Here is a 14,539-nt window from a genome sequence, read left to right as displayed (position 1 = left end):
AGGAGGGGCTCAGTCGCTGCTCCCCGGATGCTAGGATCATGGCCTGAGTCTAAGGCAGGTATCTAACCAACTGAGCCACCCAGGCACCCCTCAAAGTGAAATTTAAGAATAAAAGTTGATTAGGCTCGATCCGGGGAGAAAGTTCCTTTCCTTAAAAAAAGAAAAAAGAAAACCAAAACAACAACAACAAAAACCACAAAAAACAAACTAAACAAAAAGCAGCGTATATTTTTAACCAAATAGAAATTTGCAAATTGACATATTTGAGGGGTTTACTCATTTGAGCAGCCTTTGGATCAGTTCATCCTTTGTAATAGCAAACACTCGGAAAGTCAGCTATTTGCCTTCTATCTTAAATCAAATATTTAAATGCCTATAATTTCTCGAGTGTTCAGAAATGCCGTTGGTTCATTTAATAAGCATGCAGCGGGTGCTTACTGCACACAGCCCCCTTCAATTTCCAGAACAAAATAGAAAGCAATCTAAAGTGTCATCCAATGAAACTTTCCCACCTGGCAAATGAATAGGCTGGCTTATCTGGGCAAAGGCATGTTTGCATAACCGGGCTGCATTAAATATAAGAGACAGATGCTAAGAACAAAAATAACCAAACGTGGCTTTCTGAGCGCCTGGTCTCTTATATTCGGTAATTACAAGGGCTGACATGGAGGAAGGAGTTAGGGGAGGAAAATGAATGGGAAATGGTAGGATATATTGATTAAGATGTGTGTCCCTTCCCTCATTTCCAAAAAGGAATCTCTGAGAGCAGCTCTTCACCCATGTTGGTTCCTTTGCCTTCGGGGTATCTGAACATCTGGATTGGCTCTGCCTGCTCGAGCTGAGGAGAAGGGATGGCTCTCTATTGGATGCCCAACCAGGAAACAGTGGTAGATCTTGGATTCCATCGCCGCAGCCGGACAAAGGGGAACAGCTAACAGCTCCCAAAGGACACATCGGGAATTTTGTACCTGTTTGATGGTAGGACAGCTCTTCAAAGATTGTCCCCAAGTTGACTGGATTTCACCCTTAGCAACGTCTGCAATCCAAGTGAAGCAGGATCTTTTGCTTAGTTTCCACCTGTGCTGCTGACAGCACATTCTCTCTGTTTTTTCCCTCCTTGGGAAAGGCCACTGGTGGTTAGCACGAGTGTCCGTGAAAGCGTAAGACAGGTGTCTGCCTTTCTTAAATTTATAAGGCATGGCAGAGATGGCAGTTTCTATAAAAGTTTATTTTCTAAGTGGAAGGAAGAATTGGACATTTTATGACTAAGGATGCTGCCTGCAGTAGGGCAAGGCCCCCAGGCATGCCCCTAGAAGAGGAAGGGGTGATGTTTATCCTAATTATTGAGAGATTCTGTCATTTTGCTCTGATATTTCGAGAGCTTTCTATCTCTCCAGCATCACACCCAGTGCTGGTCCTGAGTCCCCGAGAGTAAGCCCTTCCTTAAGATCATCACCCTGTCCCCCATCTTGAACCTCAAATACCTCCTTCCTTTGCTTGTAAATTCCTACCTCTCCCATTCCTTTGTTTCTTTTCTTCTCCCTTATTTTTCCTTCTCCTGTCCTTTACCCCCGCTGTTTTTCTTTGGTTCATTCCCCATTGTTCTGTGTCATAGAGTCCCAAGGGCAGAAGCAGGGTGGAGAGCGGAGCTGGTGTTCTGCTTTGCCATGCTGCCTCTCTGCTTGTGGGTGGGTCATTCCTTCTCTGAGCCTCAGTTCTAAGAACAAGAAGTGATAATACCTGTTTGTGGGGCTTATGTGAGCTAGTTCAGGTGTACACCCTTAAATTAAAAGCTACCCAAATGAAATCGCTATTATTATTGGGATCACACAGACAACTAAAGCCGGTGACCTGTCTTTACTTTGCTACCTGGAGAGGGAGAGAAAAGAGACAGTGGGTGGTGGGAGCCCAAAGTCACTTGAAGGAATGTGTGGTGACGGTGCCTGCATCTTAGTAATGACTAACTGCATTCCAAAGTCAATGACAGGTCACTGTCTTTACCACAGCTCAGCAGCTGGCCAGCTGTGATGGCCCGCTCAGTGTGCGTTTTAGGTTTCTTTTTCCTGGTCCATTTCCCACTCACATGCACTGTCCCCGGCCCTCTCTGCCTGCGCTAAGCAGCTTAGGGTAAGCTTGGATTGAAAGAGCGTCCTGTCCTAAGGGTGATGACAACGTGGACCCACCCAGCAACGGGTTGCCTGGGTGTTGTTTTTCCAAAACTGCTGTCTCATCCCCTTTGTTACCCTTTTCAAAAGGTCTGGCCAAGTTTACAGAGTTTTCAACTCTGCCATGTCACCCACTCTGCCACAACTCATCTAACCCCCTGTGACCTTTAGCACATTCTCTATTTGTAAACACTAGCTTTATTGAGATATAATTCACATTCCGTAAAAGTTGCTCTTGAAAGTACAATTCAGGAGGGGCGCCTGGATGGCTCAGTGGGTTGGGCCTTTGCTTTCCGCGTAGGTCCTAATCTCAGGGCCCTGGAATCGAGCTCCAAATCAGGCTCTCTGCTCAGCAGGGAGCCTGCTTCCTTCTCTCTCTCTCTCTCTACCTGCTTCTCTGCCTACTTGTGATCTCTGTCTGTCAAATAAATCTTTAAAAAGGAAAAAAACGAAAGTACAATTCAGTGACTTTTAGTATATTCATGGAATTGTGCAAACATCACCGTAGTCCAATTTTAGAACATTTTCTTTTCCCACCTCCAAGGAAAAAATAAAATACCCTTTAGCCCTTACTGCGTCCTCTCTCCTCTCCCAGCCCTTGAAAACCACTGAACTATCTTCTGTCTCTGTAGATTTGCCTATCTTGGACATTTCGTATAAATGGGATAATATAGTATGTAGTTCTTTGTGACTGGCTTCTTTCACTCAGCTTAGTGTTTGCAAGGCCCATAATGTGGTTGTGTTTATCAGAACTTCGTTCCTTTTTATGGTTGAATAATATTTCATATTGGATGGACAGATATCCATTCATCTGCTAATGAACAGTTGCGTTATTTCCACTTTGGGGCTGTTTCTATTTATTTATTTTTTATTTTGTTTTGTTTTATTTATTTTTAGAGAGTGGCGAGAAAGCACCAGCAGTGGTGGAAAGGGGGTCAGGGCAGAGGAAGAGAGAGAGAGAAAGAGAGAGAGAGAAAATCCTTCTTTTTTTTTTTTTAAGATTTTATTTATTTGACAGAGAGAGATCACAAGTAGGCAGAGAGAGGGGGGGAAGCAGGCTCCCCTCTGAGCAGAGAGCCCGATGCGGGGCTCAATCCCAGGACTCTGAGATCATGACCTGAGCTGAAGGCGGAGGCTTAACCCACTGAGTCACCCAGGCGCCCCAAAAGAGAACCCTAAGCATGCTCCACACTCGGACAGTGGGGCTATTTTAATAAGGATGCTATAAACCTTTGAATATAGGTTTTGTGTGGACAGACATTTTCTTTCTTTCCTTCTTTCTTTTTTTTTTTTTCAACATACGTTTTCATTTCTCTTGGGTTCATACCTAGAGAGGAATTGCTGAGTCCCAGAGTAGTTCTATTGCTAACTTCTTGGGGACCTGCCAGATTGTTTTTCCAAAGTGGCTTCACTATTTTATATTCCCACCAGCAATGTAGGATAGTTCCTATATTTCTTGATCTTTGTATCACATTCTAGTTCATGAATTATCTCTATATGTATATTACTACTTCAAGCTCCTAGTGGCCACAAACCGCTGCGAGATCATCACAGTGGGAACCACAGCACAGGATATGTTCTGAATAAATCACAGCTATTAGTTGGATATGTCTTTTATTATATTCAGTTACAGTTCTTAACTAAATTGAGTAAGCCCACTTTAGGAGAAAATACAGGTCTGATTTCACACCTTCCAAAGAAATCTACACATAAACAGAGTTCCCCTGTATCGGGCCCTTACTGGACTCCTACCACATATGACCTCATTTTTCAGATAAGGAAACTAAGACTCAAGTTACTCGTCCAAGTAATTAACAGCGAAGCTGAAATTCAGACCCAAGTTTTCACTGCATCACGTTGTCTTTCACGGTGAAGGAATTCTATCTATTTTGTAGGGAGAAGAGGTTTATTTGAGAACTTGTGCTTTCCCTCTATGAATTCCACAAATGCAAGCACCGATGTTTTACTCCTTTTATTATCTCCTTTTGTACACAGCACATAGTGGTAACTCAAAAATTTACTTCTGATTATATAAATGTTGAACAATGATATAATGACGAATACGTATATATAAAAGTATATATAAAGTATATATAAAAGGTATTGTCGTCACGGTCTAGTTCAATACTTATTGCGACTATATATGATAATATACGGTAAGCACCTAACCACTTGCCAATGGCCACAGAGCCATAGTCGAAACTGGATCTCCCTTGAATCCCCCAAAGTTGGCCTATGTGCCTCAAAGCGTCACTGCAGGGGAACCAGAGCAGCTCTGCCTCTGCAGCTATCATCCGGGCGCCCAAGACACTGCCTGGTGCCACTCAGCTGACACCAGCTGTCGGAAAAGCGGAACTTGCTGAAGGGGCCTTTGCCCCTAACCAGCATGGCCACCCTCGGGCTTCGGACTGAGGGCGGCAGAATGAGAGTCACGTGAGATGAATTCCGTTCTTTTATTGGCTTTATCTCCTGGAAGGGCGGGATACAATGGCCCAGCGGGGGCCGCCTTAAAGGGCCCGCCGCTAAGTCTTCCAGAGCTCCACCCCCGGGGCTGGGCGGGGCCGGCGTGCGAAGGCCGCGTCCGGGGGAGCCGTGGTGACCGCCGCCGGCTGTGACGGCAGCCGGAGGGGTTTAACCGCGGAGTCGGCGGGCGGGAGAGCGCGAAGAGCGCGCGCTCGAGCCCGGCTCAGCCGACGGGGGCGCACGGGGACGCGCGAGCTCCGGCGCGGGGATGGAGGACGCCGTGGCCGGGCCCCGGCTCCGGGCGGCGGCCGAAGCGGCCGAATCGCGAGCTCAGCCGGGGGTGACGCTGCGGCCCTTCGCGCAGTTGTCGGGGGAGGCCGAGGCCGACGAGGGCGGCGGCGACTGGAGCTTCATCGACTGCGAGATGGAGGAGGTGGACCTGCAGGACCTGCCCAGCGCCACCATCGCCTGCCACCTGGACCCGCGCGTGTTCGTGGACGGCCTGTGCCGGGTGAGGGCCGGGCCGGGCGGGCCGTCGGGGGGAGGGCGGACACTTGTTGCCGGGAGGAGGCGGCGCGGGTAGCGGCGCCCAGGTCCCGGCCGGCTCGCGGCAGCCTCTCCAGCCCGGGCCGCTGTCAGGGCCGAGAGGCGACGCCCCCGGCCGCCCTGCCACGGTCCGCTCCTGGCCGGGCGGGGGCGGGGGCGCGCTCCCCGAGGGTCCTGGGTCCCCGAGCACCTGCCGGGCCGCGCGCACACCGGGCACAGGGTCTCTCAGCGCCTCGCCGCAGACCCTGGCTGGTCACCGCCTCCTAGGGACGCCCGTGACCCCGGGTGTCTACTCGGTGGGGATAGTAGGGTGGGGGACATGAAGTAAGGGACAGTCAGGGATGAACTGGCACCTGGAGTGGTCGGCAGCTCACACTGCCACCCCGGGGCAAGTACCGTCGCTCTGCACTTATTCCTTTGGGGAAGGGGCTCCCCCTCATTCATAGGGAGCAGGAAACAGACGTGGAGCGGCGACGTGATTCACTGTTCATAAATAGGACAACGTCGCTGCATTCCCAATCTGCACTATTGGAAGAAAAGCCAATGTTTGGGTGAGAATCTTCGGTTGCTCATTATCCTGTGGCTGGCCAGTTTTGGTCGAATGGTGTTGGGGGGGGAAGGGACGCATTCTCTAGGCCTTCAGGATAGGAATCTTGCCCCAGAATGGATAACATGCCACCGTCAGGACACTCAGTATGTGCAGAGCTGGGTTTTTCGTTTTTTGGTTTTTGTTTTGTTTTGTTTTTGTTTTTGTTTTGTTTTTTTTGATTTTTAAATCTACCCAGTTTAGAAACTTAGGAGGCTGAGGGGGCAGGTATGAGTAATCGACGGTGGTGGCGGGGAGGAGGCATTTATTTCAAATCTGCAATTAGTGTGCAGAATAAAATTTGGAAAACGTAGGCATTGCAGAATAAAGCCTGTCTTTGAGAGATATGCCTCATGAGGAGAGCAGCTGTCAAAAAAAGTGATGCTTTCCATGCTTGGCTCTGAGTCTGCCTATACTGGCAATGAACTTGTAGCTGAAGGCTGCTGCCAAGAGGAACACCACTGTGGAACAGAGAATGGCCTGCTCGCGTCCCATTTATTGGTAATTTCTGTGCCCATCCACTTTCAGAAAGGATTTACATCGGCTGTGGGCTTAGGGGAGCTCCGTGCATGCTTTCTAAAGCAACAATTGTCATAAATGCAAGGTCTCGCTCATCTTTTTCTAAAACCTTTTCTCTTCTCAACGCCAAGGTCTAGCCAGCATATCAAGTCTCTTTCCTAGGGGTCTGAGGCTGTCTTTTTAATGGAGCAGGTCAGGTCGTGTAAGGTTGTGCTTATTTACTTGGGTGTCTAGCGATTCCTAGTTTTATGGTCTTTCCAGAAAGTGCAGGGGACATTCCTGAAATTGCTTTGTATGAAATTTTGTCCACTTTGCTAACTGTTCATTTTAAGAAATGGTTGAGACTCTGCTTGGGCCAGGCACTGTTCTAGGCTCTGAGGGACAGCAGTGAATGGAATCGCGACCCTGCCTCCAGGGCTGGCCTTTCTGTTGTGGGGCAGCAGACTGTCAACAAGTATTAAACATGTCAGGAGGTCATCGTGCTATAGGAAAAAAGTAAGATGGAGGTGATGGGGGAGGAGGAACCGGAGGTCTGGGAGGGGAGGGAGATTGTTTTACGTCAGATGATCAGGGAAGAGCTTTCTGACAAGGTGATGGTTTGAGCAGAGACTGAGGGCTTAGCATTCAGTCCTTTATTCATTCTTTTGCTGAGTACTGAATGCTTCTTACGTCCCAGGCACTGGTTTAGGCCCATGGGGAAGAGCGGTGAACATGGTGAACTTCCTGCTTATGTTCCAGTGGTTGAAGTGGGGGCGAGTCAGATAACTGAGAAAAATAAGTGAACGAGGTAATTTCGGATCCGTGGAGACAAGTAGAGTAGAGAACGTAATGTAGGATAATATGCTAGAGAGTGACCAAGGAGAGGACGGGGCTGAGTCCTACCAGTCCTAACAGGGACACCGTGGTGGTTCGAATTGGGGATGAACTGGGGCAGGACTAAGGGAGACAGCTGGGGTGGGGACGGGTGTTGGATGGAGGGGAGGAGGCCACACTGCCAAGTCCAAGACCCAGGAGAGCAGCTGGTGGCCGGGCCGGAGCTGCGGGAGTGAAGGGGTGTGGGATCAGGATGCTACAGCAGGGAGTGGCAGGGAGGAAATACCCCACTCACCCTGGCTTTCTGGTCTCATTGGTGGAAACCAGCTGGCAGCCAGGAGGCCAAGGAGCCCAAGTAGTTGCAGTCCATAGGTGGGGTCAGCCTTCCAGAGCCCAGAGAAGGGTGTGGGAGGGTCAGTGTAGGCAGAGAGGACATGCAGAGAGGGGCCAGCACGGGGCCGCTGTAGAGTGAGTGGCTCCGGAAGGTCCCTAGGCACAGCTTGCACTTGGCTGGCAGAAAGAAACTCCTTGCGTGGATTTGTGTGGCCGCCATCCAGGCAGAGGGCACAGAAGGGAACAGCAAAGCCAGAAGTTCTAGGGAGATGGTGAACTGACTGTATTCAGAGGGTGTGAAGGGCGCCTCTTGGCCGAGTGAGAGATGGTAGGGGGGTGGCTGAGGTTAGACACAGCTGGGGAGTGGTTCCGTGGGGGGCCCGGAGAGGGATTGGGACGTTACTCTAACAGCTAGCAGAGTGGAGAAGGTCTCCTGGGGACGGAGGGTGGCTGATCAAGAGAGGAAGCAAGGAGACCCCTTTGTTAGCTCTCGCCCTTTGTTGTCTAGGGCAGCTATGAAGGTGTTTGAATTTGGGTGGGGGCATTGTCTGGAGCTTGTGGGGAGGGGGCAGGGGAGCTTTGTGCAGTGTTGCTCGCACATCCCTAAGCTCCCCCTAAGGTGTCCGATAATCGGTGAAGACACAACATTCACTGGGCTGAAGGAGCTCTGCCACCAGGGACGGTGAGAGGAGAAATCACTGTGTGGGGGTGGGGGTGGGGGGGAGGCTTATGGTGAGCCTTCCAGTAGAAAGAATGTCTCCTGCAGCTAAAATCACCCCTCTAGGTAGGAAAGTGTGGCTTCTAGCAGCCTTATTATTTTCGAGGCCGTTCTCCCTCAAGCAGCCCGATCCCTCCTTTGGATATTGAAATGAACATATCCTTCGGCTTCTGGTCAGTGTCGCCTTACCCGAGTGGGCAGACGGCTCCCTGCGTCCCCCTCCTCTAGGTCGCTGTGCTGGGGGGCTGGCCATGCCCTCTCCTGAACCAGTCCCTCGGAGGGTCACCTGGAGGAGTGCCCATTAGCCTGGTAGGGCCGCTAGAACCACATACCGCGGACTGGGAGGCGAATAAGGAATGGACGCATGTTTCTCACCGCTCTGGAAGCCAGTGTGGTCAGCAACGGTCCTCTCCCGGGCTGCGGACCTCTCACTCTGTCCTGCTTCGGTAGAAGGGATGGGGAAGCTGGGGTCGGGGGGCCTCTCCCCCGTCGTGACCTGAACACCCCCTAAAGGCCTTTCCCCCTCATACCATTACCTTCAGGGGTTAGGATGTCAACCTGTGAATTTGGGGGGAACACAAACATCCAGACCATGCAGAGGGTATGAAGGAAAAAGACTGTGCCAACTTCTTTCCCAGTGCTCCTCTTACTCTCTAACCATAGTCCTGATAGAAATTGATCTAAACCACCAACTCGTTTGGGAATTTATGTCAGAAGCCGTTTTCTAACCATAACACTTAGGTCTGATAGGTAAAGCTTGTCGTTGTTAGCCCGGTCATCGTCAGTGCTGTAAAAAATTTATAATAAGGGGTGCCTGGGTGGCTCAGTGGGTTAAGCCGCTGCCTTCGGCTCAGGTCATGATCTCAGGGTCCTGGGATCGAGTCCCACATCGGGCTCTCTGCTCGGCAGGGGGCCTGCTTCCCTCTCTCTCTCTCTATGCCTGCCTCTCTGACTACTTGTGATTTCTCTCTGTCAAATAAATAAATAAAATCTTTAAAAAAAATAAAAAAATAAAAATAAAAAAAAAATTTATAATAAATGTGTTCATTAAATGCTTATCTAAAAAACACCTGAAACTGTACCATCAGCTTCAAGCAATATTACTAGAGAGTTCACATCATTATAAATGAATGAAAAGTTTTTAAAAGATTATTTTCGAGGGGCGCCTGGGTGGCTCAGTGGGTTAAGCATCTGCTTTTGGCTCAGGTCGAGATCCCAGGGTCCTGGGGTCGAGCCCTGCATCAGGCTGTCTGCTCAGCAGGGAGCCTGCCTCCCCCTCTCTCTCTGCCTGCCTCTCTGCCTACTTGTGATCTCTCTCTCTCTCTTTCTGTGTCAAATAAATAAATAAAATATTTTTTTAAAAAAAGATTATTTTCAAGCACCTGGGTGGCTCAGTCAGTTAAGTGTCTGACTCTTGATTTTGGCTCAGGTCATGATCTCAGGGTCCCGAGACAGAGTACTGGGTCACGTTCCATGCTGGGCGTGGAGCCTGCTTAAGATTCTTTCCCTCTTGGGGCGCCTGGGTGGCTCAGTGGGTTAAGCCTCTGCCTTCAGCTCAGGTCATGATCTCAGGGTCCTGGGATCGAGCCCCACATTGGGCTCTCTGCTCAGCAGGGAGCCTGCTTCTCCCTCTCTCTCTGCCTGCCTCTCTGCCTCCTTGTGATCTCTCTCTCTCTCTTTCTGTGTCAAATAAATAAAAATATTCTCTCCCTCTCCCTCTGCCCTTCCCACCCCCTCTCTCCCTCTCTGAAAAAAAAAAAAGAAAAGATTATTTTCAACTGTACAAATATTAACTAGCATATCCCATTACTGTTCTCTTTTTGCAAGACTTTTTTTTTTTTTTTTTTTTTTTTTTTTGAGAAAGCAAAACAGGGCTTTGAACCAGTGACCACATGTGCTTGGGCTTGTTGGCCATGGTCGTTGGTTCCCTAGAAGAATGCTTATTCAGTCCTTATCAAGCTAAGCAGACACTTGGTTCTCACGTAATATGCTGTGAGTTTGCAGACAGCGAGTACGGTTGCATAGGGTAATAGACGCGAATGCTGCTTTTCTTTTTTCTTTTTTCTTTTTTCTTTTTTTTTTTTTGAATGCTGCTTTTCTTGTTGTCGGAAACACGAATGCATATTTGGCTGACGGAGCTTTGCCCGAAGGCTAAGTCAGAAAATGTGAATCATCAGAACATTTACTCTTCTCTAGTGAATAAACTCACCTTCCTTAAGACAAATGCCCACTTCGGACCTGTGACATAGACATGCTTTTCTTTCAGTAGCAGAAATATTCTGAGAGCCATAAAAGGAGTTTGAGCAGCGGCTTTGAATTCGTTGTATCCGAGAAGACCCCAAGCCCTGTCGCACCTTAGCTGTCCGGGAGAGTCCCACGGGAGACTTAAAATCATCCCGACCCCGGGCCACCCTGACCAACTGCAGTCTTGGGCTGGGAACCGCCTGGAAAGAGTTGTCTGAAAAGCTCCCCGAGGTGACTCTAATTGAGAGTCGAGGTTGAGGACCCTTGTGCTACCTGGGAGGGGTTTTCACCTGACCAGAGCCCTTGTTGTGCCGGGAAAATATTGAATAATTGGTCATTGGGTTCCATTTTGAGCCAGATCTGTGCCTTGGTTTCCTCGAGTCTAAAATAGCGTCAGGCTCCTGGTCCGGTGCCTCCCTCCTCTGAGTGGTGTTTGACCTTGTAGTTGGAAGGCTGGTTGATTGGCTGTCAGCCTTGGAGCCTGCGCCTCTGGGAGGTGACACGGGAGATAAGAGTGTGGACTTTAACACGGGGTTGCCTCCCGGGGCCTTCGTCCACAGCCTCTTCAGCAGCTGCTCAGTCTGTATGTAGCCAAACGGCAGGTCCCGGACGGGCCCTCTCCAGACTTGGGCGTTGGTAGACAAGACACCATCCAGTAGTAACTGATGATGAGATGTTTTTCAGGTCCAGGCGAGCAAGGCCGGTATGCACTGCGGGGTCTCACAAGGCTGTAGGTACTTGGCGGCGTTTCTGCCTGTTCCTGTTCCAAGTCAGTCTGTGGCCGCGGGTTGGATAATGTGACATTCCAGCAGATCGGTAGCAATCGGGGTCGACATTGGTATAAAATCCGGGCACTTTCAGGCCTTTTCACCATTCGCTCTCGTGTCCTAGGTATGTGCTTTCTCCAACTTAAACTATGCCTAAAATTGCCCCTGAAGCCCCCTGAAGAGTAGAGAGGCAAGAAACCAATACGGGATGGTTTAATTTATTTGGAAGTGTCCAGAATGTCGCATGTTCAAAAAACAAAAAACAAAACACCTGTGTGTTATATATGTGCGAAGTTTATTTGACGATTTATCTACAATTTCCCTAATTTTAGAATTTCTGACTCTTACATAAATCAAATGAGTCTTTATATCCCTGAGGTTCCTTTGATCCCTCCCCGTCACTCCCCACGAGAGCCGAGCGTGTGGCTTCCTTTTAACTCCGTCCTGCACCACCAGGCATCGCTCACAGCGTTTTTCCTCAGCAGCAGTAGCTTCAAATGTCATTGCCCCAAGACATTACATCAGGGAACAAAAAACAAATCTGCTTTGTGATAGAACAGACAGCTAGAGCAGAGGCTGTGAGACGCCGACTCCTGGGTTCAGATTTCAGGCTGTATCTTCCACGCTTCCCTTTTAAAAAGTGTAGTCAGATGGTCGAGTCCACGGTCCGCATCTTTGTCATTTGAGGGGGCCCGTTGGCCCTGGTTTGAGACGGCAGGACTCCTGGGAAGTATCAGGCGCTGGCGCTCAGCAGTGTGGGGGTGGGGGGGGAGGTGGCAGTGGCAGAGAGAGACTCCTGGGCGAGCACGTTCTATGCACCATTGTCAGGACCCACGCCAAGGGCTGTGGGATTCTGCCAGTCCTTGGAAAGACAATTCAGTGGTGAGGGAGAATTTTTTTTTTCTCTCGTAAATACTAATCACCACTCAAAAACGTGGGGACGCGGACAGTGAATGACGGTGTCGTGTTCTCTGAGCCTGGACAGGCTGTTCCTCCGCAAGAGGAAGCAAAAATAGCTCTTCCACCCTCGTGGGGCGAAACAGATACGCTTTTTTAAGACATAACATTGGGAAAATATTAATTACCTTGACTCCGAGGTTGATGTTGGGAAAGGGTTGGCTTCGCATGTAGATGTCAGTCAGTATAGAAGCCCTTTGCTGTATTTGATTTAGTTGGCACTGAGTGTTTTATTTTTAACCTCAGAAGATTTAATTGGGGTGCGTCGGCTCACGTGGCTCGTCCAAGTGTAACAGCTAAGGTGTGGATCTCCAGCACACCCGTCCCACACACGTCTACACTGTGAGGCTGAGGAAGTTTTTTGTTCCCGGTGCCTCAGTTTCCCTGCCTGTCAAGTGGGGGTGGTGATAGCACGTACATATTACGATGCGCATCAAGTGCTTCTCACTGACTAGGACAGAGTAAACGCACGACATCGTTAGTGTACTAGTTATGCCCTGCTGAGCCCCAAACTAACTCAAAGGTTAGTAGTTTATTATTTTCTGTGTTATGTTAGTCACCATACAGTACAGCATTAGTTTCTGATGTAGTGTTCGTGGTCCGTTGTTTGTGTATGACGCCCAGTGCTCCTGCAGTCCGTGCCCTCCGCCATACCCACCCTCAGGGCTCACCCATCCCCCCATCCCCCTCCCCTCTGAAATCACCAGTTTGTTTCCTGGAGTCCACAGTCTCTCATGGTTCGTCTCCCCCTCTGATTTCTCTCCCTTCATTTTTCCCTTCCTTCTCCCAATGTCCTCCATGCTGTTCCTTATGTTCCATAGGTAAGTGAAACCATATGATCATTGACTTTCTCTCTTTGACTTGTTTCACTCAGCATCATCTCCTCCAGTCCCATCCATGTTGATAGAAAAGCTTAGTGGTTTAAAGCGGGAAACACTATGCTCCCCAGCATCTGAGGATCAGGAATGCAGGGATGGCTGAGCCTAGCGCCTCTCTCCTGCCCTCCTCAGTCAAGCATGGGCTGCAGCCCCATCCGAGGGCTGGCTGGAGGAGCCTGTGCCTCCAGGCTCACTCACGGGGTTGCGGGGGAGGCAGGAGGACTGCATTTCTGCGGGGCTGTGGGGCTGAGGTCCTGCCCCGCGGGGTGGCCACTGGCTGGAGGTTTCCCAGCTGCCGGGACCTCTCTGTAGGGCAACTCTTGACCTGGCCTCTGGCTTCCCTCCGCACAAGTGAGGAAGGGTGTGTGAGAGGCATGGGATGCACAGGCTTTGGGGACCGTGATCTTGGAGGGAGATCCTAACCCCTTGGGCTCCGTTCAGGAAAAGTGAGGCATCTAGGCTGACCTCACGCAAGGGGTGGGGGGCGTACATTACAACAGGACCCCGGGAGGTGGTCCCCGGGGCCATCCCAGGCTGCTGGCCACAGGAGCTATGTATTAGTCCATTTTTTGCTTTATAAACTTTTTTGACTTCCTGGGGCGGCTAACAGAAGTGTTCATTAAGGTACCTTATTTTCGAATCTGATTTTTTTTTTGCTTAAACCCTAGAGGAGTTTTATCCCCCACAGTTTTAGACCATAAAACTGTCCTAAATGTCCACTACCTACCTCATTGATAAATAGGGTTATTAAGTTTCTAAAGTACAAAAAGCTGTTAACTACCACATTTCTGAAGGAAGAGCTTGGGAAACTAGATCCATTTACTTTGGGAAGAGCCGGTATTTTTCCTTTTGATACTAATTTCAGCAGGTGCGGTATGAAACTCCCATGAGAAGGCCTGGTCAACGCCACAGAACAGGAATTTGAGGTTGGCCTGAATTCCGATTTAAGAGATGAAAATGTTAACTTAATTCAGAGTGCCAAGTCTGGATTTTTTTTTCACTCAGTGTAACATAACTTGTTTTCCCTCCCCCTCTTGATATTTCTTGTTCAACTTTCTGCTTTATGTTAAAGACAATAAAGTAGTTCCCAGTCATTAATGTGAAGTGCCTTATATGGGATCTTTTTCTTTTCATCCTCTTACGAGGACTCTATGCAGTAGGTACTCTTACGGTCCCCATTCCACAGATGTGGAAACGGAGGCCAGCAGAGGCAAAGGAGCCGGCCCCAGGTCACAGAGCCAGGAGGCGCCGGTCCTGGGATTCAGACCACGTTTTAACCAGTTCCGGAGCCTGCGCGGTCATCGTCTTGCCGTGTGCAGTAATGCCCATGAATTTTTCATATCTTTCACATCTTACTGAAACCCCAGGGCAGCTCTGTGAAGAAAGTATTTTTATCCACAGGAAACTGAGGTCCAGATGAGTTACAGCTCTATTCTCGCAGCCATTTATTTATGCTTAGCGGATGTAGCTGAGTGCTGGCGGTACCTGGGTGACAGCCCTGGCCATATTCTGGGGCTCGGGCAGAAGGCAGGGCCGGGGCACAGGTGCCG

General features: G+C 49.5%; 1 protein-coding gene across 1 annotated transcript in view; it reads left to right on the top strand.

Moving 5' to 3' along the window:
* Positions 1 to 4,709: 4,709 nt before the first annotated feature.
* RCAN1 (regulator of calcineurin 1) overlaps positions 4,710 to 14,539 on the top strand; it is a 94,812-nt gene continuing 84,982 nt past the window's right edge. Inside the window, exon 1 of the mRNA XM_032354347.1 lies at positions 4,710 to 5,139. Within this exon, the coding sequence (XP_032210238.1) occupies positions 4,897 to 5,139 (243 nt within the window). The 5' untranslated portion in view covers positions 4,710 to 4,896. The remainder of the gene's footprint in view (positions 5,140 to 14,539) is intronic.

The sequence above is a fragment of the Mustela erminea genome, chromosome 1 (assembly GCF_009829155.1).
Source record: "Mustela erminea isolate mMusErm1 chromosome 1, mMusErm1.Pri, whole genome shotgun sequence".
Classification (NCBI taxonomy): Eukaryota; Metazoa; Chordata; class Mammalia; order Carnivora; family Mustelidae; genus Mustela; species Mustela erminea.
Note: the sequence above shows the minus strand (reverse complement) of the source record. Positions and strands in the feature narration are given on the sequence as shown.